Consider the following 20,396-nt stretch of genomic DNA (forward strand, 5'->3'; position numbering starts at 1 on the left):
TGTCATTTTCATCTCTGATTTAAATACAAGTCAAACCACACCAAATTGAATAATTTATAGTATGTTGTATGGTCTAATCTATGTGACCTGGAGCTGCTGCACACTGAATGGGAGACTGATTTTGCAATCAAATGAGCTATGCTATAGTAATGAGCTCTGAACTAGAAAATATACTTTTATCCCCAGAAATTACTCAGTCACATTTACCATATTTCCCAATGTGTCATCTTTGAAGCATTTCCACACTTTATACCTAATAATATCAATCACCAGTTGAAAGAAGTTTGACTTCTTGCTTTGGGAGAGAGTTGCTCTTATTGACTAAGTGAACTGTCCTTGACCGTGGTGATATTGTGTAGGAATTCTTAAATGTAGTGATGGTCCCTTTTAAAAGGGCAGCCAAACAAGAACAAAAGCATATACAGTACACCTGCGTGGAAGTGGTTCACATCAGGGCGTGGGATTACTTGTTATAATGATCCTTAGTGCACTTAAGCATCATAATCATGGAAATTAAATAGTATTCCATTTCTGTTTTCTAAAATTAAGGTCAAGTTCAGTGTTTGTTTCATGCACCATTCTGGGACGCCCACACACTACGGCAAGATTTCACCACATTTGGCTCCAAACAATGTGGTGTGAATTTTTTTAAGTCACTTTGATTTGATTTACAGCAATATTTGTGAACTTTGTCAATCTACTTTTCTTGTAAAAACATATCTAAATATTAAATCTTAAGATATAAAAGTTAGATCTAAATCTTAAAGGTATAGTTAGGATTTTTTGATGTGTGGTTGTATGAGGTACTTGCATACAGTCGGTGTACTACATGCAGACCGGCCGCGTCAGGCGAGTAGAGCCGTCTGCTGAGTGTGAAGGGGGCCACACAGTGTCATTTCAGTGTGCGCAACTTTACAATTGACGACCGATACACCACGGGGTGCCTGCAGCCTACATGCTCATTAAGACACAATATGAAGCATATATGAAAGATGCAAAACATACAAAGTGTATAGAAGGCATAAATGTATACATACTCAGGATTCATATACTATCTACACAAGGCTATAATTGGACTTCACATGTATATATATAAAATCATTCTCCTTACTCAGACATCTTTTATGAAAACAGTGCTGAATAATGCTTTTGAAAACATCAGTTCAAGTCTTTTGTCCATCCTCCAAAGAAAACCAAGGTTGGCATCTTTCAAATCATCGTACAAAAGACTAAAACAAAATGTATTTAATTCTCTGTCTCATAACTCTCATAATAGACATCGGGCCCTATCTTAGGGCCGGTGCAAGTGCAAGCATTGTTAGGGTTAATACGCCTGTCAGTGCCCCTGACCAAGGCACTGGCAAGAGAACTGGAGCTGGTCCCCGGCCGCTGAACTGTGGCTGCCCACTGCTCCTAGTTCTAGGAAGGTTCCTACTTCCTAGTAGAGGATGAATTTCCCCATCGATTTTGAGTGCTAGAAACTAGTAATGATAACCTTTGCCCTTTGCACTGGTCGTAAGATGGGGCCATGTGGTGTGGGATATTAAATCGGCATGTTTCTATAGTTAATGGGAGTTGGTTAAGAATAGTAATTTGCAAATGCTGCCGAGGATTCAAAGATGGTGGAAGAGATAGTCTGGCTTGAGAGACTGCGTTAGCGGTTAAGAGTGACATGATTCAGGTAAATATTCCTGCTCAATAATAAGAGTTTTTCCTTTGCAAAATGTCAGCTGCCCATTTTTTCACCATCTGAGAAATGGCTTATTGTTTTTGGAAGAGTTGACTTCTTCAGTTGTGCTCTTTAACCTTGGCCCCTGAAAGCTGAAACATTAAAATGTCCATGTATCTGTGGTTGGTACAACCCGTTCTCACACCCAACTCATCAAATACTAATGTTTGGTCAGGAACCCTTGCCAGATACCCCCGTCAGAGATCAATGGGTGAGAAGAATTACAAGAAAGGGGTACCCCACTCGTTATAAATATATAAAGTGACAGATGCGTGACGTCATCTGTAGTAGAAAGACCTCAAACAGATCTGCGAGGGGTCCCGACCAAACGTGAGTTTTTGACGGGTTGGGAGTGAGAATGTGTTGGTTGGTAACAGTTGATGGAGTTATTCAGGTCTTTATGGGAGAAGAAACGTTCAGCCAGTCCCTTTTAAGACCGGTCAGGCTGGTTTTCATTTGTCTGTTGTGGTTTAGCCTCTTTGTTTGGTGTGGGCTCCTGCAGTGTGAGGAGCTGCAGTCTGGCCGACTGGTTGTCGGTGACAGAAGGTGGAGGACAGCGACTGTAAGCCCTCCCCTGCACAGAGACGTACCGCTTCCTGAAACACTTCCAGCACTGCTTCCACACAATGTACAGCATTTCCACCAAATTGAGCGCGATGCACAGAATGGAGGTGCAGCCCATGATGTAGAGGAAGATCTTCTTCTCGGTGGCTTTGGAGACGTAGCAGTCCACGGTGTTTGGACAAGGGTCCTGGCTGCAGCGAAGCAGGATGGGCACCTCGAAGCCGCTGTAGAGGAAATAGAAAGCGAGCAGGGAACCCACTTCAAAGGCCGTCTTGAAGACCAGGCTGACGATGTAGGTGGCGAGGAGGCCTCCGTCGAGCCGGCCGCGGTCCTTGTAGAGCTTGCGCCGGTGCTTGGCCTCCCTGTGCTCCCTGTAGGCCACGTGGAGGGCCACCAGCAGAGAAGGCGTGGACACCATGATGAGCTGCAGGGCCCAGAGGCGGCCCTGGGAGATGGGGTAGAAGTGGTCCCAGCAGGCGTTCTCGCAGCCGGGCTGCCGGGTGTTGCACACAAAGTCCCTCTGCTCGTCCTTCCACACCTGCTCGGCCGCCGCCACGTACACCAGGATGCGGAAGAGGAAGACGACGGAGAGCCAGATGCGGCCGATGACAGTGGAGTACTTGTTGACCCCGCTCAGGACATTCTCCAAAAAGCTCCAGTTCATTTTCCTTCAGTCTTCACGCTCCTGGAAAACAATAAGGCAACATTTAGATAAGTGAAATATATTGACAGGCCTATTTCCCCCCCAGCAAATTATCCCTGATGAAAAATAATATTGAGTTGAGGAACTTTAAAGTTTGTCTATGGCACTCAATAGTTGTTTATAGGGATGTTATGGTGGTATCTTTAACGGCCGGGCCGCTCTGCTGCAGGTGTTATGCCGAATTCTGCATCCCCGGTGATCTTAAGCACCAAAGTCGGCCTCCATGAGCCAGCCAAACCCCCCTGGCTTGGAGGTCACCTTTACCCAGATTTTAAACACCAAAGTTGGCCTCAAGAACCCAGGGGGAGATCCTCACCCTCCAGCTCTCAAAAGAGCCCAGAATAAACTATCAACATCAGATTGTTTCTTGTCATTGATGAACACCCACAAAGAAGATTATATCCATTTTAAACAGTATGTTGCCATAGCAATCATTACAATGTGCTCCCGCGAGGTGTGGATGCAATTCTTGCAGGGCATGCAGAATTCGACATAACACCGGTCCTTCTTGTATTTGCCAATAGTAATATTATTAATCTTCATCTTCCTAGGAAATCTGCTTTCCCATGCCCTCATGTAGCCTATACTATTGCCGTCAATGGAAATAGAGCATTTTTAAACATCAGTTTTTCCACTTATGGAGCAATCAATCTTTGTAAAACAAATTACAGACATTATTGCCTAGAATGAAGTAGGGCCTAATTAATCAAAGATAATATGGGAAATTTGTATTTTTAATGCACCCCTCTGATATTAAAACATCAAATGAAGGTAAGTTCATTTTTAGTTTTGAAAATTACCGTAGTCCTGAATTGCTTATTCTAGCCTATAATAATTAATAATAATTGAGTGGATTTATATACCACCTTTAGACACTCAAAGCCACTATCAGTTTTTCCTATTTAAAATTTAATTTCTCAGGACAGAGTGCCTCCATTAAGTAAGTTATTGTGTGCGCTTTTCATTTAAATGCATTTTACCAGGCCTAGGCTGTAGTTTAACACCAGTCGACCCATCTCATGTATAATATACATTTCATAAAAGCTGTGCAGAACCGTGGAAACAGGTGATGAGAGTAGAAACTTACCGCTCGCTGGCGGATGGCTGTTGAAGGTCTGTGTGGGGTTTTGTCTCTGTTCCCTCTGCTGTCTACAGCACACCTGCGCACTGTGCCACACCTTATGTAACCAAATACCTTATTTAAATAGCCTTCTGCTTCCTCACATTATATTCTTTATTATATTTTTTAGGTGACCATAGGCCTACATTGAAAAGTAATGATTGTGAATCCAAAATGTGACCAAGAGCTTTCAAACGGATGTGTTTTTTCCATGTTGGAAACTGGTATAAGAGTCAATATCTGTGTATTTACACAAGCTGACAGCCTAACATCATCACCATGGTGCGCTGCACTCAAATGCAAATAACATCCCCGTGTCCTGTTGTGTGGGAGGAATGCATAAATGAACCTTAATACAGGGAGCCTACTGTGTTTTTTCCTCCGCTTGTAATTTCACTGGTGTGTAAGGAGACAAATCATGTAATTTTGATGAGAGTGATAGCCCAGCCTATTGCGTTACACACTTGCAATTAATAATACATCAGGTTTAGGCCTATCTCTTCCAGTACAGTTCTGGACTGCCTCTCTTTTATTTTGGCAGAATTGAATCAACTTGACAGGTTATCTAGAAAATCCTAAGGAAAACACTCTTATAGCGTATATGTGTGTGACATGCTACTCAATGTCTATGGTATGTCTATGGTGACTATCATAGGCTACCTTATGGTATTCTTTCCTAATCTTTAATGATTTTTATAACAGATTTGTTTGTGTGTGGTTTTTATGGTATGTTGAGATTTTTGTACCCTAAAAAACTATCATTGGATAGTTGTGCATGTGTTGACCGTATTCCAACCACTTGGGGGCGCTGTGGGATTTTAAATTTCATATTTTTGTCACTCACTACAGTCGTTGATTGTGGTGACTTTGAAACATGGCTGCGCGCAGAGAGACAACAACATAGCCCAGAAACCTGCAATGTTTATCTGTCAGAGTTGATTTTCCTGCAGTTTATCCAGAGTGTGAACTTATATAAATTGCGTGGATATGACAGACACGGAGGCCGGGAAAGGCAAGGAGGCTCCCGTGGAAAAAGGGTACAGGACCCCCGGCCTGAGGGGCGCACGGACCACCACACTGTTCCGGGCTGTCAACCCTGAACTCTTCATCAAACCAGTAAGACATTAACGTTAGGTCCTCTCTTAGCAAACGAGTAAGACATTAGGCTAACGTCTGGTAACGTTAGGTATCTGGCGATTAATCATTACAAACTCCGACTACAACAAACCTGCAGTCAAGACTAATAAGGATGATTGACTCCAAAATAAAATGAGACGCAACGTGAATGATTTCCATTGCGTCAGTCATTTTATCTTTTTATTACCCTTAATTATATTTAATCGTAACTCTTCGCAAGGAATGGCAGGCCGCAGGACTGTTATTCCCACGAATCCCACTTGACCTGAATGCAGCAGTCAATTAGATCAGTGGTTCTCAACGCGGGGTCAACCGTCCAGGGACCACCAGCGGTCTATGAGGGGGTTCCAGGAGGTCCCCACTCCCAAGCAAACTTCAAAACTTCACCATTATTTCATTTACAAGACGTTAACACAATCAGAGAATGTAGAAGAATGACTGTTTTGATCATAGTTTCTACATAGTTATAGAATGCTGGACAAAATCATACCTAACATTGCAAATATTGAATTCCCAGATTTGGATCCAGCCAAGAGACACAATCTCATCAAATTAGGGTCCATGGCCCTAATGTGTACTAAATGATTGGGTCCTCGATATGAAAAATATTGAGAATCAAAGAATGAGATTGACATTTCCATTATTGTAACAAATTACTTTAACTTTTACCATTTGCAGTGATACAATAAAGTAAAGAAAACCAGTAAAAAAAACTACTGTGGCCACGTAAATGTTTTAAGTAAAGAGTCTCAACCTGGTGTTAGCAGCATTAACTCAATGTATTATTCCAACCATATCAACACTAATTAGATGATCAAATTAAAAGATGGTTCCTATGAAAACCTTTGGATATGACTACTTGGCTGATATGGCTGTGTTGTCTTGCAGAACAAACCGATGATGGCGTTTGGCTTGCTGTCCATCACCCTGTGTGTGGGCTACCTGGCCTACATGCACGCCATGAAGGAGAACGACCAGCAGCTTTATGAAGCTGTGGACAGCGAGGGGGAGAGATACATGAGGAGGAAGACCTCAAAATGGGACTGATGACAGAGTTGCTATAAGTTTGTGTGTGTATGAGGACTGAGTGGATTAAAATCCAACTGAACTGTTACACAAGAGTGTTAATGATTTCTGACATCAGTTTCGTTTAACGCTATAAGCTTGGAAACCGTTATAAAATAGCATACACTATAAAGTAGTCTATCTATAACCACATAGCGTTCATTTCAATATGATCACTTTGTGTACTGCTCCTGCTACTCATGTGTTGCAAGCAACTTTTGTGGATAATTACTTCAATTTAGGGATGCACCGAACATTTTGGCCAATACCGATAAGCGATAAGATAAGCGATAAGCGACCATTGCTGTTATTGCCGATAACCAATATTACCGATGTAGATATGATCTGTATAAAACATTTATATGATAATCATGTACACACTGTGAATTTGAAAAAGTAATGAATTTCTTTATTTCAAAAACATTTGGAAAAGCCCATAAATCATAGATTTATCACATTGTTTCCTCTTAATGTGAAAATTTTGGCTGATACCAATAATAACAGATGTTAACATTGCAACATCAGAGCGATGCCGATATATACAAAAATGACTTACATCGGCCGATACCGATATGATTGCTGATCGTGCATCCCTACTTAAACTAATAACACTCTGATGGGAAGTATACTGTATGCAATGACTTTCAGTTTAGCCTTATGCTACTACATCATAATGGGAATTTCTATCATCTCTTTACCCAAGTGACATACTCACCTAAACTGTCACTTTTAGGTTGATAATTGCTACTGTAGCCTGCTAAACCATCCTGATCACATGAACTATGTTGCATTCTGCGGATCAGTCTCGCCTCCAGCTGATTTTCAGAAATTACGAAGAATTACAACGTTTTGGTTGTGAGATCTTTGTGGCTGGTGACTGTCGAAGGTCTCCGAACCGAAACGTCATTCTTCAAGTAAATGTTTTAAATTGCAAGTATACATAATGTGCAGGAGTCTCTTCGCATGGTCTGTAGGTCTAGGCTCCTGTAGGCACCCTACCACCAGGCTCGTGACATTGCTCCCAGGGTCACTGAGGAACTCAAATCCCACCACCATGATATGTTTGCAATCCAGGAGACATCGCACTCAAAGCTTTGCTTCTCCGTATTGAGAGGAGGGATGTCCTCCAGCAGGTTTCCGGCTCACCAGGAGGAGCCCTGGGAGGAGACCCAGGACAGAGGACACTGCAGAGGGCCTGGGAGCATCTGGGGATCCCATGACGAGCTGGAGGAAGCTGCTGAGGGGAAAACAATGCTTTACTCATTTACCCTGACTGGGATAATTTAGAAAAATGGATGGATTGATATTGGTTCAATTAAAAGTATAACAATTACAGCTACAACGATTAGCCAATTAATCGATTAGTCAATCGACAGAAACTGAATCACCGACTATTTAAAGAAAAAAATCACGCCCAGGTGCTGAAGTAAGTGGTGCAAACACCCTAACCCAGAACTGCCTGATGACATCACACTCAAGCAATTGCGTGACATCATTTCCACTTGAGTGACATCAGGCTCTTTCACACACAGATCGCGCAAAAATTGCAGTTTAGGAGTCCCGCAAAGGCCGCACCCTCACCACAGACACCCTCTTTGTTTCCATTTAGAATCAAATCCAGACACAAATCTCGGTTGACATCACAGTCACAACGCCACAGACAGAATGACACCACTTTAACTGGAATAAGTGAGTTATTTAAATCAGTATTCCGATGATTAGATATGTTAAAAATAGATATCTATAAAAAATTGATAAAGTTTTACTGAGTATGTTATGTGAGAAAAATGTGGTTTGATTGAAATCATAGATCAAAACAATAGTCCAAAATGGTTGATAATGTTTGTATGTGATGATGAAACTAACACTGTAATCAAACTATATGGTCTCCGAGTTAGAATCTATTTCGCTTCACATTATACTGCCCTTTAAGCCAGGCAAAGTGACCCAGTAACAGTTCAGTTTTGAGGATTACTTACAATCTGAAGCAGGTAAACTGGAATCTGATTACATTTTGAAAGTGACCTACCCAGCCTGTTTGGCACCAGAGGGCACCAACCAAAAGTTGTAACAATGTGTCCAGTTAGGTTATCTTTGTTTAACCAGGATGGCCTGCTCCTTTCAGCCCACAATGATTTACCAGGGCATTTTCTCTTTCCTCCTTATATGTCTACCAGCAAAATGACTCGCAAAACTACAATTTCAGCCTGGTTTTCTTTCAGTCCTGAGATTCATAAGTCAAATTCCAATCATAGTTTTGTCTGCTTTTTAATTCTCATCAATGGATTAATGTAAGATCTGTCCAAATAGACAACCTCTCCTTTAGCGCATCACATTTTCTCTCTCTTGTCTCCTAATTTATGCCACAGCACTGCAGCTACAATTTCCCCTGTGTTTAACCCACATTTAAATGTCTTTGTAGCCCGCCTGACTGGAGCACTTTGATACTGAGTGGGAGGACTCACATTAGGCCAAAATGATTAATAATTAATTCAGATCAAGCCAAAGCCAGGCTGTCAGTAAGCGTAGGCCTAATTCTCATGGCATGTGGTCAGACCAGCCCAGTGTGTTAAAGGCCAGGTAGGACTTCATCCAAACCGCTGTTCACACACACACACACACACACACACACACACACACACACACACACACACACACACACACACACACACACACACACACACACACACACACAGGAAATACTTGTTGCACATACAGGCATAGTCTACTAACCTACTCAATAATCACACATAAATATAGATGTAAATTAGGCTATATTACTTTCATTGCTCATACACAACCATAACACCTGCTGTGTGTAGCCTATATGTAGGTTATGCACAATTATTATGTACACTACCAATCAACATTTGGACACACCTGATTGTGTAGGTTTTTCCGTTGTCTTAAAGCCATTTTGATCTAAAGGCTTCTGCTTTATGCTTGACATTTGTTTTGTTAGTTTAATGTAAATAGTGAAGTTGATCCTATGTATGAATTACTTCCCACAAGACTTTGCCTTTCCATCAAGGCAAAGGACGGCTACTTTAAAGAATCTAAAATATTAGATAGTTTTGTTTGACACTTTTTTTGTAACTGCATGATTCCATGTGCATGTCCAAACTTTTGACTGGTATTTGTCTTTAATGCCTTTGATGATTACATGATACCCCTATGTATTAGTTTTGTCATGTTGTTGTTGTTGTTTCCCCGTCCTCCAATTTACATAGCCTAATATGTTTTATGGATTGAATATGGGAAAAAAAAGTAGTATCCGCCCCTCTCCCCCTCAGTCACGCCCAGCAGGTTATAAACCCGAGCCGAGCATCCTGCCAGCGGGCTGTTCTGCTCGGCCAGCCGCTTGTAGACGGACGCAACATGGCGGAGAGGAGACAGCAGCAGGAGGACTCTGTTGCCCCACCACACCACAGACAGTAGAGAAGCCCGTCAGTAAACCAGACAGTAACGTGAAGCGGAAACTTTGCGTGGCCTTTCACCAGAAAACATTGTGCAGGAGAAAATGCCTTGGAGAGCTGCGTGTGAGTGAGCGACTTCGACATGAGCCGACACGCGACAGGTAGGAGCTAATGGAGACAAGTGCAGCCTGGTACACAATGCGGCGTTTAACTTGCCCATTTATGCACCAAACTATTCATTTTCATTAGTTTTATAGGACCTATTTACTCCTCATCTGCCAACTTTGGCTGGGCGGAGAGGAATTCGCTAGACGTGCACTCTTCTTCTCCAGTGGAAAAAGTTCTTCTCTCTCCTCGGGCATGTTTTCAATGAAAATAATCATTTCCCACAAAAACCTCCAGACATGCAGGAGACCGCGCCTGCCCCGCCGCTGCCCCTGCCTGCAGATCATGTGCTCGGCTCTGGAGCGGTGTTGTTCCCTGGTAATCCTCCACACTCCTCCACACTCTCACTCACATGTTGTATTTCACTTACTGTATGTAAATGCTGTAATGTGGCTAACACTGCTTTCAGTGACAACCCTAGCAAGGAATTTCTATTTTGGATGCTGAATTTGTATCACTTATTTCAGGATGATTTGGGTCTTTTTGCTATGAACTTTTTTTCCTGATGATTTGCTTTGAAAAGATGACCCCTCTTACAAGAAGAAGGCATGTTGACATTTGAATAAAGTGAATGTTATGACTTGTCTCATAGTGCAGTTTTAGTCTAAAATAATGAACTTACATGCATTGAATTAGAATGTCAGTGCAATTCAATTGTATTTGTTCAATAGGGGACAGTGTACATTAATGAACATTTTAGCAAAATGTAAATGCACGACAATTGCAGTCACAAGACTGATTTAAACAAGACATATGAAAAGAAAGGAATGTACAGCATACTACCCACATAGCAATACAGTAGAACCATTCTAGTTCTTTACCCCTAACTATGTGTACAGGTTTGAGTGGACTTCAGCCATCTCTTCATTTGACCTTTAAACATGCTCAGCGTATCTGAGAAGGAGAGCTAGCTAATATACAAGTATACAATCGGAGTAACTATACTCTTAAAAAAAGTTTAAGGTCTACATATAGAGATTTAAACAACAAATATGAAAAGAGAAAAATGTACAGCAAACTACCCACATAGCCAATACAGTAAGCATTTCACATACAGTTTGGACTAAGACAATAATGTGAAATGTATTTAGCAGTTTGGGACTAAAACCATAATGTGAAATGTGTTGAATTCGTTTGCCAGCACATTTTGGACTAAAACCATCCATAACTGTCCAGACTGAATTCAAGCTTGCCAAAGTATAATTTTCTTGCAGTGTGGACTATACATTTGAGAGAACCTGTGTGTTTTGTGTGTGTTCAGGTGCTTTTGATCAGCACGGTTGCCCTCTGATCGTGTTCCCAGCGGAGGCACAAGCCAAGCTCTCCTCCGACCTCAGCAAGGCAGAAGTGGTGGACTTCATCAACTACTTTCTCTATCTGCACAAGTAGGTTTTGGAGTCAAAGGGGCTTATTGTCTGCAGGAGTGTGAGCGTCAGAGAGAATGTGAAATGCTTACATAATGTTATGATATAAGTAGGAGATGTATTGACCAGGCTGATAACTGTTCCTCCCCTCATACAGTAAGAAGCAGGAGAAGGCCGGCCTGGTCTCGGTCGTGGCTGATTTGAGGCACGCCTCGCTCGCCGCCTGCAGGTTCATCGCCGAGACCCTTCTTCTCCTGGAGGTATCATGACATTTTACAGTGTCTGGTTCTGCTGGGGAGAACTGGCCTGTGCCAAGTTCCCACAATTCTTCTGAAACTAGATATCCAACACATGCAAGAAGTGAAAGCCAGATTTCCAAAAATACTGACCTAAAACAAACTGTGGGACTTTAGTTTATTAGGATCCCCAGGCATTAACATTGCCGCAGCTATTCTTCCTGGGGTCTTGCATAATAAATTATAGTACAGTCTGTTTACACTAGTATTCAGTAATTAAAATGCATGCAATTAGGCTTTGTAAAATATTCTGTAATTTATGGGCTTTTGATTAACTGAAAACCCTTTTAACAGACTGGATCCTGAGAGACTGAATGAGTAACTCGTGGGATTTATTACTTCAAAATGGATTTATAGCATTGTGGAAATTAAATGCCGCATTTGTTTTCTAGTATTGATCGACAGTACTTGGAAATTGTTTTGGAAGTGTAGATGCATGACACTCCCAGCAGCAAAATGAGAGCCAACAATCTATCGTTGCTTTTGTTAACAAGATATTTCTAAGTGATGATGCTCAGGCAGCTCTTTGGAGTTCTGTTGCCCACTAGAGTGGCACATAATGATCTTTTAATATTAATGTCACTTTCTCTAAAGCTGCACTAAGTAACTTTGTGCACTGGAGGCGAGAGGTAACTGATTGAAAAATGATCACATCCATTCCAGTGTTTCCCCTAGAAAAATGTTCAGGCCTGGAGGGATTTCGAAACGTACCCGGACCGCAACGGTGGGGGCCCTCGCTGGCGACGCTAAACTTTTAGCGAACCGGTTCGCATCTATGTTGGCAATGGCATCCCAAGTATCATCATACTATTATGGGATGCAGTTGTATTATGGGATGTGCGTTTCCTAGGCAACGACACACATTGACACGTTTTGGAACGCACCGCACGCTGGCACGATGCTCCTAAAAGCAAAATGCTTATTGTTTTGAATGATTTGGCATCTTCTATTACTGTCAACACTGTCAACACCAGTATTGTTGTATTGTAATAATATATGACATAAAGGTTTATTGAAATTTTGTGGAGAGAGCAGGGAAAAAAAAAAAAAAAAGATTTGCAATTTTTTTCTGGGCTGGCGGGGGCGCCAAGCCTGTAGAATGGTAGGGGAAACACTGACATCAATATGCAGAAATCAAGTGATGCAAAGTCTGTATACCTACTCTGTAAACTACACACAGCTCACTCATGTGTAACTGCTTATTCTTCAAGATGTAGTGAAATGAACAAGAGCCAGTGGATTCTTGGCTAGCAAAGCTCTTTTCTTTCACCTTAATGCTCTGCAGCTCTCAGGTTAGCCTTAACGCTCTGCAGCTCTCAGGTTAGCCATTTCAAAGCGCTCACGTCCCGAGTTGATCTTCAAAGTTTAATGCGTCACTTCCTGGGTCGGGCGGCGGCGGCGTGGAGGCGGTCATAGTGGAATTCCTCGTGGGGGGAGAAAAGAGTGGAGCTGTCAGAGAGGCGGTCACATGGGTTGTCGGTCACACGCTTGCAGTTATTCAATAGATCAGCCTCAAAGTGAGATGACATTTAAATGAATTATCTGCTGGGTTTTGGCGATCAGAACAATTCTTTGCTTCTCACAGAAATAAGCTTTTAGAGGTTTTGTGTGTGGTGGAGTTGCTGGCGGATGACAGCAATTAGGCAGACAGATTACATTTCATTTTATAATTGGAAACTGCTGTGGAAAAGCTCAATACAGCATGTACTCTCTTTAAAGTTGGAGTGATCTTTGGTGTTGTTTGTTTCGGATGAATGCTTGAGTTTTGGAAGGATTCAACTTCATCTTTGTGTCACTATCTCTCTTTCTAGCTGCATAAGCGGACTGTCCACACCGTTTACATGATTCAACCCCAAAAGAAAGACGTGGTCAAGCTGCTGCTGAAAGTCCTGGCTCCATCCAAGTCTTACACTCCTACTTTTAAGGTGAATGAAACGATGCATGCATAGAATAGGTAACATATACAAGTAAAAAAGTGTGTATATGTGTATATCTATATATATATATATATATATATATATATATATATATATATATATATATATATATATATATATATATATATATATATATATATGTAACACGGCTCTCTTGGTCTGCAGAAAGTTCTTCTGAAGGAAGTGTCGGAGCTCTGCAACTACATCGACCGCAGTCAGCTGACTGCGTCTCTGGGCGGCTACTTCATTTACTGTCATCAGAGTTGGGTTGCTTTCATTAAGGTACTTTTGTTGTACAAACATGAAGCCACAGGGTTCCTACGCAGGTTCTGGAAAAGTATTAAATATGCATTTTAATAATTTCCAGTTTGGGAATTTGAAAAGAAAATGTCTGGAAAATTGTGGAAAATGTTGTGGTTCAGGTCCGATCCACACATAATTACCGTATAGCTTTTATGTTGTAGAGCAACAGTTTTTGTTGATGATCACTGATCAGATAAGAGGGATGCTCTTATTACCCAGCCGCTGTCAGCATCATCATATCAAATACCCTGCAACAAAATCACATCCAGTCAAGAACATTGTCTGCCTGGAAAAATATGGAATTTTAAAATGGAAACCACCATATAGGAACCCTGACAATCATCTCACACATTCTGAATCTTCATCTATAGCCTACAGTGATATGACTATGAGCAGGGAGGGGCAAGATGTCTATCTGCCTAAATCATATTGAACACCAGACATCTTCAAAAGAAATCATGGTCTCAAAAAAGTATGTGATTTATTTTAATTGGAAATGTGTCGGAACCCTGCATCCACACATAGAAATCCACAAATCCTGACTAGTTCTGTGTATGCAAGTCGTGTGTGTGTCTCGTGTGTGTGTGTGTGATTATTATTATTGTAAAGAACACTGGTCTTGTTGGCTGCAGTGTGATTCAAAGAGCAACTTATGAAAGAGTCTTATGATCAGCCATATCTCCAGTAGAGGGTTTAACACAAAGTAACATTGTGCTGCTCTTCTCTCTCTCTCTCTCTCTCTCTCTCTCTCTCTCTCTCTCTCCTCTCTGTGCTGCTTGTACACACACACGTTCTGCTCGTCTCCCTCTCATGTACGTCACTGAGGGAACATTGTACCAAAAATATTTATTGCAACCAAATATTGTCGTGGGCGATTGTGATGGAAAGCGTGTTGCTGCTGAGCTGAGCGGTCTTCATTTGTGAATCCATTCATGAGGCCCGTCGAAGCGGCCTGCGTCTATTGTCCGTTACCGTGGTGAAGCTTGTGCAAATGCCTGGCGTAAGCAGCTGACCTTATTAGCAAGTGAATAGAGCCCTTCTTTCTTTCCATTACATTACTATATTATTACTCATGTTCAACTGGGCCGTTCGGCCATGTTGACAGTATTCATTAACCCCCGAGAGCTCTGATGGAGCGCTGCAGTAAAGCTGTTTAGGATGCAGAGAGCTCTGATGGCAGCGCTGCATTAATTTAAAGCTGTTTAGGATGCAGAGAGCTCTGATAGCAGCGCTGCATTAAAGCTGTTTAGGATGCAGAGAGCTCTGATGGAAGCGCTGCATTAAAGCTGTTTAGGATGCAGAGAGCTCTGATAGCAGCGCTCTAGTAAAGCTGTTTAGGATGCAGAGAGCTCTGATGGCAGCACTCTAGTAAAGCTGTTTAGGATGCAGAGAGCTCTGATAGCAGCACTCTAGTAAAGCTGTTTAGGATGCAGAGAGCTCTGATGGCAGCGCTGCATTAAAGCTGTTTAGGATGCAGAGAGCTCTGATAGCAGCGCTTTAGTGAAGCTGTTTAGGATGCAGAGAGCTCTGATGGAGCGCTGCATTAAAGCTGTTTAGGATGCAGAGAGCTCTGATAGCAGCGCTGCATTAAAGCTGTTTAGGATGCAGAGAGCTCTGATGGCAGCGCTGCAGTAAAGCTGTTTAGGATGCAGAGAGCTCTGATAGCAGCGCTGCATTAAAGCTGTTTAGGATGCAGAGAGCTCTGATAGCAGCGCTGCAGTAAAGCTGTTTAGGATGCAGAGAGCTCTGATAGCAGCACTCTAGTAAAGCTGTTTAGGATGCAGAGAGCTCTGATAGCTGCGCTGCAGTAAAGCTGTTTACGATGCAGAGAGCTCTGATGGCAGCACTCTAGTAAAGCTGTTTAGGATGAAGAGAGCTCTGATAGCAGCACTGCAGTAAAGCTGTTTAGGATGCAGAGAGCTCTCATAGCAGCACTCTAGTGAAGCTGTTTAGGATGCAGAGAGCTCTGATGGCAGCACTCTAGTGAAGCTGTTTAGGATGCAGAGAGCTCTGATAGCAGCACTCTAGTAAAGCTGTTTAGGATGCAGAGAGCTCTGATGGCAGCAAGTATTTTTATTTATTTTAGTCTCATCTTAGTCAAAGAAAACCGTAACTATTGTTTCTTTAGAATTTCCAAAGTTATTGGAAAGATCTATCAATCTGTTATTATGGAATGGTATTGAGGTTTGCTGTTTAACTTCTCTTCTGATTGGATCTGGGAGGCGGGGTGCTTTTTACTTTTACAGCACAACCAAATGTCAGTGAGTATAATGTAAATGCAAAGGATGCAGCACCATACATGCATAAGTACTAACGTACATTGCAAATGTGTATATATTCAGTTACTCTAGTCTAGTCTAGTCTACAGTTGGGGTATTTGGTGGTTACGTTGCCTGTGTCTGTGCAGGAAATGGACGCGTTCGTGCAGGACTTCCTGTCTGTGGTGCAGCGGCTGCCCTCCTGTATCTCCACCCTGCAGGCTCTGTCCCGGCTACCGCTCCCCGCCTCCCGCTCCGAGCTCCACATCTTCTGCTCCACCAACCAAGCCAAGTTCCAGCACCTCAGGAGGTCAGGCTTCCCCTCTCTGCAATATCTCAACTGAGTTTACTCTAGCTAAAATTACTATCTTGGTTGTTGTTTTTAGCCACATACTGTATCATCAGGACTAGTAATTACAATCACTATCTAGTCAAATAATCAAGACATGTTTTGTAGGGCTCCATCTGGACCCTTCTTGATCTAACTTCTTTCTCTCTCTAAAAAAAAAAAGCCTCCCAATTCGAGGGCTGTATAATTACGGTATGTCTAAAGTGATGGTCTTGATTATTTCACTGAATATTATTACAGATTTGAGCATCAACATTATTTTACTGGCCTTTTTGCACTTTGTATTAATATCTTGACCATTTTCAGGTACATACTTGTCATTCAATGCTGCTGTTTTAAAACACAAAAATTGCATACATCTGCTTTGACAGACCTTCTCAGTTTTTGCAGTTCACACAACCCCAGTTTTCATCATTTTTTCTCTCTCTACTCCAAAGCTTTTTTTTAACCCCAGAATTTCATATTGTGAACATATAATTCCCATTCTAGACGGGATGTCCTACTTTTTAGTGTTTTGAGAGCATTTCCCCTGAGTTTGGTCCAAGATGAGCCTCCCCTTGAGCAAACAGGATTTCAGTTTCAGGTAGAGCAGCATTCTTCTTACTGTAGGGATTAAATTACTTCCATCTAACTTCCTCGCCAGGTCTCTCTACTACACTGGCTCTCCCTAAATAACAAAAAGGGAATTCTGTCCTGTGTATTGGTCAATGTCTCCAGGTTTCAAAGCGTGTTCACAAACCTGATCCTCTTCCTTGAATCTTGTGATTTTTGTGGATGTGGTTGTTGTGTGGGGTGTCATGTGAAAAAAAATGGCCTTAAGACTATAAACCTTTGCTTGTTGCTTGCAGTCAGTTTTGTTTATTCTGTCTGATTTAAGCATACTTTGTATTTCTCCAGGGTAATGAATCCTACCTGTCCTAGTTGATACATTCCTTGTGAATGCAGTTGTCTTGTTTGTCCACTGGGATGTTAGTTTTAAAGAAGCGTAGCTAAACCACTCCTAGAGTATTTCTGTTTTCTTTACTGAGACAGTAGAAACGGGAGAGAGGGACAGAGCAGGGGAAAAACGGAGAGGATTCAGATAGGCTTTGTTCTCCTGCCAACAGGGAGTACAGAACATTTTTTCCAGAGGCAGTTACAGATCTTTAAAGAAAAAGCCATTCTTGGACACTCTTATAACATATGTTGTAATTTAACTTTTTTTGGTCAACCTACCCACTTTCCCACAACCTGCCTCATCTAAGCGGCGCCCGGGTAGTGCAGTGGTAGATTCCCTGCCTACCAACATGCGGGTCACAGGTTCGAGGCCTCCCGTGTTACCCCCGGCTTGGTCGGACGTTCATACAGGCACAATTGACTGTCTGCGGGTGGGAAGCCGGATTAAGGACACGAGTCCTGGTCGCTGCACCAGCGCCGCCTCTGGTCGCTCGGGGCACCTGTTCGGGGGGAGGGGAACTGAGGGGAATAAGTTTGATCCTCCCACACGCTACGTCCTGCTGATGAAACCCCTCGCTGTCGGGTGAAAAGAAGCGGCTGGTGACTGCACATGTATCGGAGGAAGCATATGCTAGCTAGTCTACATCACTCGCCAGATCGGCAGAGGGGGTGGAGCAACAACCGGGACAGCAGAGGGAATTGGACGAGTACAATTGAGGAGAAAATCGGGGGATGGGGGGGGGTGTTGGGGATCCAAAAAATAAGATAAAGCAACAACAAAACTGCCTCATACTTCAGTTAGTGATTTCCTACATTTCCCAGAATGCCTGTGACAACCCCCAGAGGAACATTGTGAATTTGTAGCTTTCAGTCAAAGGTGGACGTATGTTAGTTAGCTAGCTATGTAGTTCAAACATTGGGGTATGTCTGATTACAGCCACACCCTCAAAGCACATGTATTGTTGCTACATTGCATTCTGGTCTATTGAGGCTCCTACAGGTGGCGCAATTGGTCTCTCTCCTCTTGTATGATGGAGATCTCCCTGTGTGATTGCTGAAGGTGCCAAATGGTCTAGAAAGAAGCCTTGGCTGAACCTGACGTTTACCACTGATGTTTTTGATGGCCGGGGAGAAAAGAGTGCATCAAACTCAAACCTACAAAATAAGTTCAAAAAATGTTTTCAGGTGGACTTGCCCTTTAACCTGTACACCACCTCTGAACAGGATGTTATTAATATAGGGTACACGTGTTGTGTGCAGGGAGCTGGGCCTGGACGAGCTGCTGAGGCACTGTGAGTGTGTGGTGGGGAAGCTCCGGCGACCGGAGCTGGAGCCGTGCTACCAGGCCATGGCCGGCACCGCCCTCTTCACACACACCGCCTTCGACATGCTGCACAACTACAGCAGGTACCACACACACACACACACACACACACACACACACACACACACACACACATTGTGCTCTAATGTGTGTTTCTTAAACCTCTAAAGTGTCATCAGATATATGTTGCATTGATCCTGTGTTGCACGTAGAGCAGGGGTGCCAGATCCGGCCCCCCAAACGGTCCAATCCGGCCTAAAGGATGACTTTGCAAAGTGTGAAAATTGCACTAAGAAGTCCTTCAATCCAATGTGATGCACTTGTGAAGGCTAAGAGGTGCAAGTTTTCAGTAGCAAATAAAATATTAAGTCGCCTATTCATGTTATCTGTATTCATCACAAAATAGTCAGCTCTTTTCATGACCTTTGCTTGACTATAGAGAATTGCACAGTTGCCATCAGTTGTAATCAAGGGTGTAGTGGTAAATACAGAGGTGGGTAAACTATCCAAGGTGAGTAGTTTACCCACCTTGTTTGCCCTCATTGATTGATAGTAACAGTTGATCTGAAAATAGGTGAGTAAACTATCTGCCTCATTTCAAAGGGGTGGGTAAACTGCATTTACTTGTGTTTACCCTCCACTACACTCCTGATTGTAATCCACAGTACAGACAGTAGATAATGTGCTTGGTATCTGAGATAACCCTACGTGTTGTAGGGTTGTACCTGTAATTCTTTACAGTAAGATAAACGGGAAAATGTTGAGGTTTTGCCATTTATAGGTTATTATTGATTATTGATTTTCATTGTCTGGCCCACGTGACACCAAATTGGGTCGCATGTGGCCCATGGACTAAAATGAGTTTAACACCCCTGAGTAGAGCATGGTGCACTGCATGGTGAACACTACGGTTTTGGTTTGACTGATATGGGTTTTTGAAGGAGGATAAAGATATGTATGTATTGAAGCAATCACCAATATGTTGTGCTTATCAATGTCGTAGGTTTGACCATTTTATGCCCCAAAATTAAATTCCGAGTTTCCTCTAGAATTTTGTTGGAAAAGCCTCTGAAACAGCCTCTCACACCTATTAAATGGTAGGGGAATTCTGGGATTCATTACTGCTATTTAAGAAAACAAAACAAAAACATTATTGAATATTCAATTGTTCAATTAAAATGTTCAAGGACAATTAATACTTTTTTTTTTGCGTTTTTAACTATTTTTATGTTGCCGTGGTCAGGGTGGAGCTACACCAACAGGCAAACATCCAATATTTAACAAATCGTAGCTGCCAGGATGTGTAAAATGTGTGCGTTCATGTTACTGAAACACATTTTTAATAAAAGTATCCTTTAAAACTATTTTGAATAAAAGTATCCACTAAATGTCATTGATGATTGCAGTTGTGTAGATGATGGTCTTGTTGTCTTTGATGTTAAAGGATAACTGCAGCTGTGGAGAAGGTGGAGCTGCTGTGGCAGCAGGCCTTCTCTAAGGCCCTTGTCCAGCTGCAGGTCTTCCAGCTGCGTGAGGACGCGCTGCAGGTCTGTGTGTGTGTGTGTGTGTGTGTGTGTGTGTGTGTGCGCAGTCTGTTTCCACATGGAGGATACTGTGACTGTGTGACACAGGAAACACCCTTATCTTTAGTGCCTTCTCTTTAACCCGTTGGTTTTCGTGTCTACTCCAAAGCTCTACGAGTTGTAGCGTAAAAGAGGGTCAAAGCAATT

At 42.4% G+C, this 20,396-nt stretch overlaps 2 protein-coding genes across 2 annotated transcripts; one reads left to right on the plus strand and one right to left on the minus strand.

The window, feature by feature from the left end:
* Positions 1–5: 5 nt before the first annotated feature.
* On the minus strand, positions 6–4,286 carry gjb7 (gap junction protein beta 7). Its single transcript, XM_083642504.1, has 2 exons — positions 4,084–4,286; positions 6–2,978 (listed from the first exon to the last, which is right to left on the minus strand). Exon 2 carries the CDS (start codon positions 2,955–2,957, stop codon positions 2,160–2,162), a length of 798 nt encoding a protein of 265 aa, XP_083498630.1. The 5' UTR covers positions 2,958–2,978; positions 4,084–4,286; the 3' UTR covers positions 6–2,159.
* A 697-nt stretch (positions 4,287–4,983) lies between these two features.
* Positions 4,984–6,336, plus strand: smim8 (small integral membrane protein 8). Its single transcript, XM_083642516.1, has 2 exons — positions 4,984–5,232; positions 6,142–6,336. Exons 1-2 carry the CDS (start codon positions 5,104–5,106, stop codon positions 6,298–6,300), a joined length of 288 nt encoding a protein of 95 aa, XP_083498642.1. The 5' UTR covers positions 4,984–5,103; the 3' UTR covers positions 6,301–6,336.
* Positions 6,337–20,396: the final 14,060 nt, after the last annotated feature.

The sequence above is a fragment of the Poromitra crassiceps genome (assembly GCF_964638095.1).
Source record: "Poromitra crassiceps genome assembly, chromosome: 9".
Taxonomy (NCBI): Eukaryota; Metazoa; Chordata; class Actinopteri; order Beryciformes; family Melamphaidae; genus Poromitra; species Poromitra crassiceps.

What these genes read in the sequence shown, in the direction of transcription:
- smim8 (XM_083642516.1), top strand. Translation starts at nt 5,104, where the DNA reads ATGACAGACACGGAGGCCGGGAAAGGCAAGGAGGCTCCCGTGGAAAAA. An exon ending in CTGAACTCTTCATCAAACCA is followed by an intron (nt 5,233 to 6,141) that starts GTAAGACATTAA and finishes GTTGTCTTGCAG; the next exon opens with AACAAACCGATGATGGCGTT.
- gjb7 (XM_083642504.1), bottom strand. Translation starts at nt 2,957, where the DNA reads ATGAACTGGAGCTTTTTGGAGAATGTCCTGAGCGGGGTCAACAAGTAC.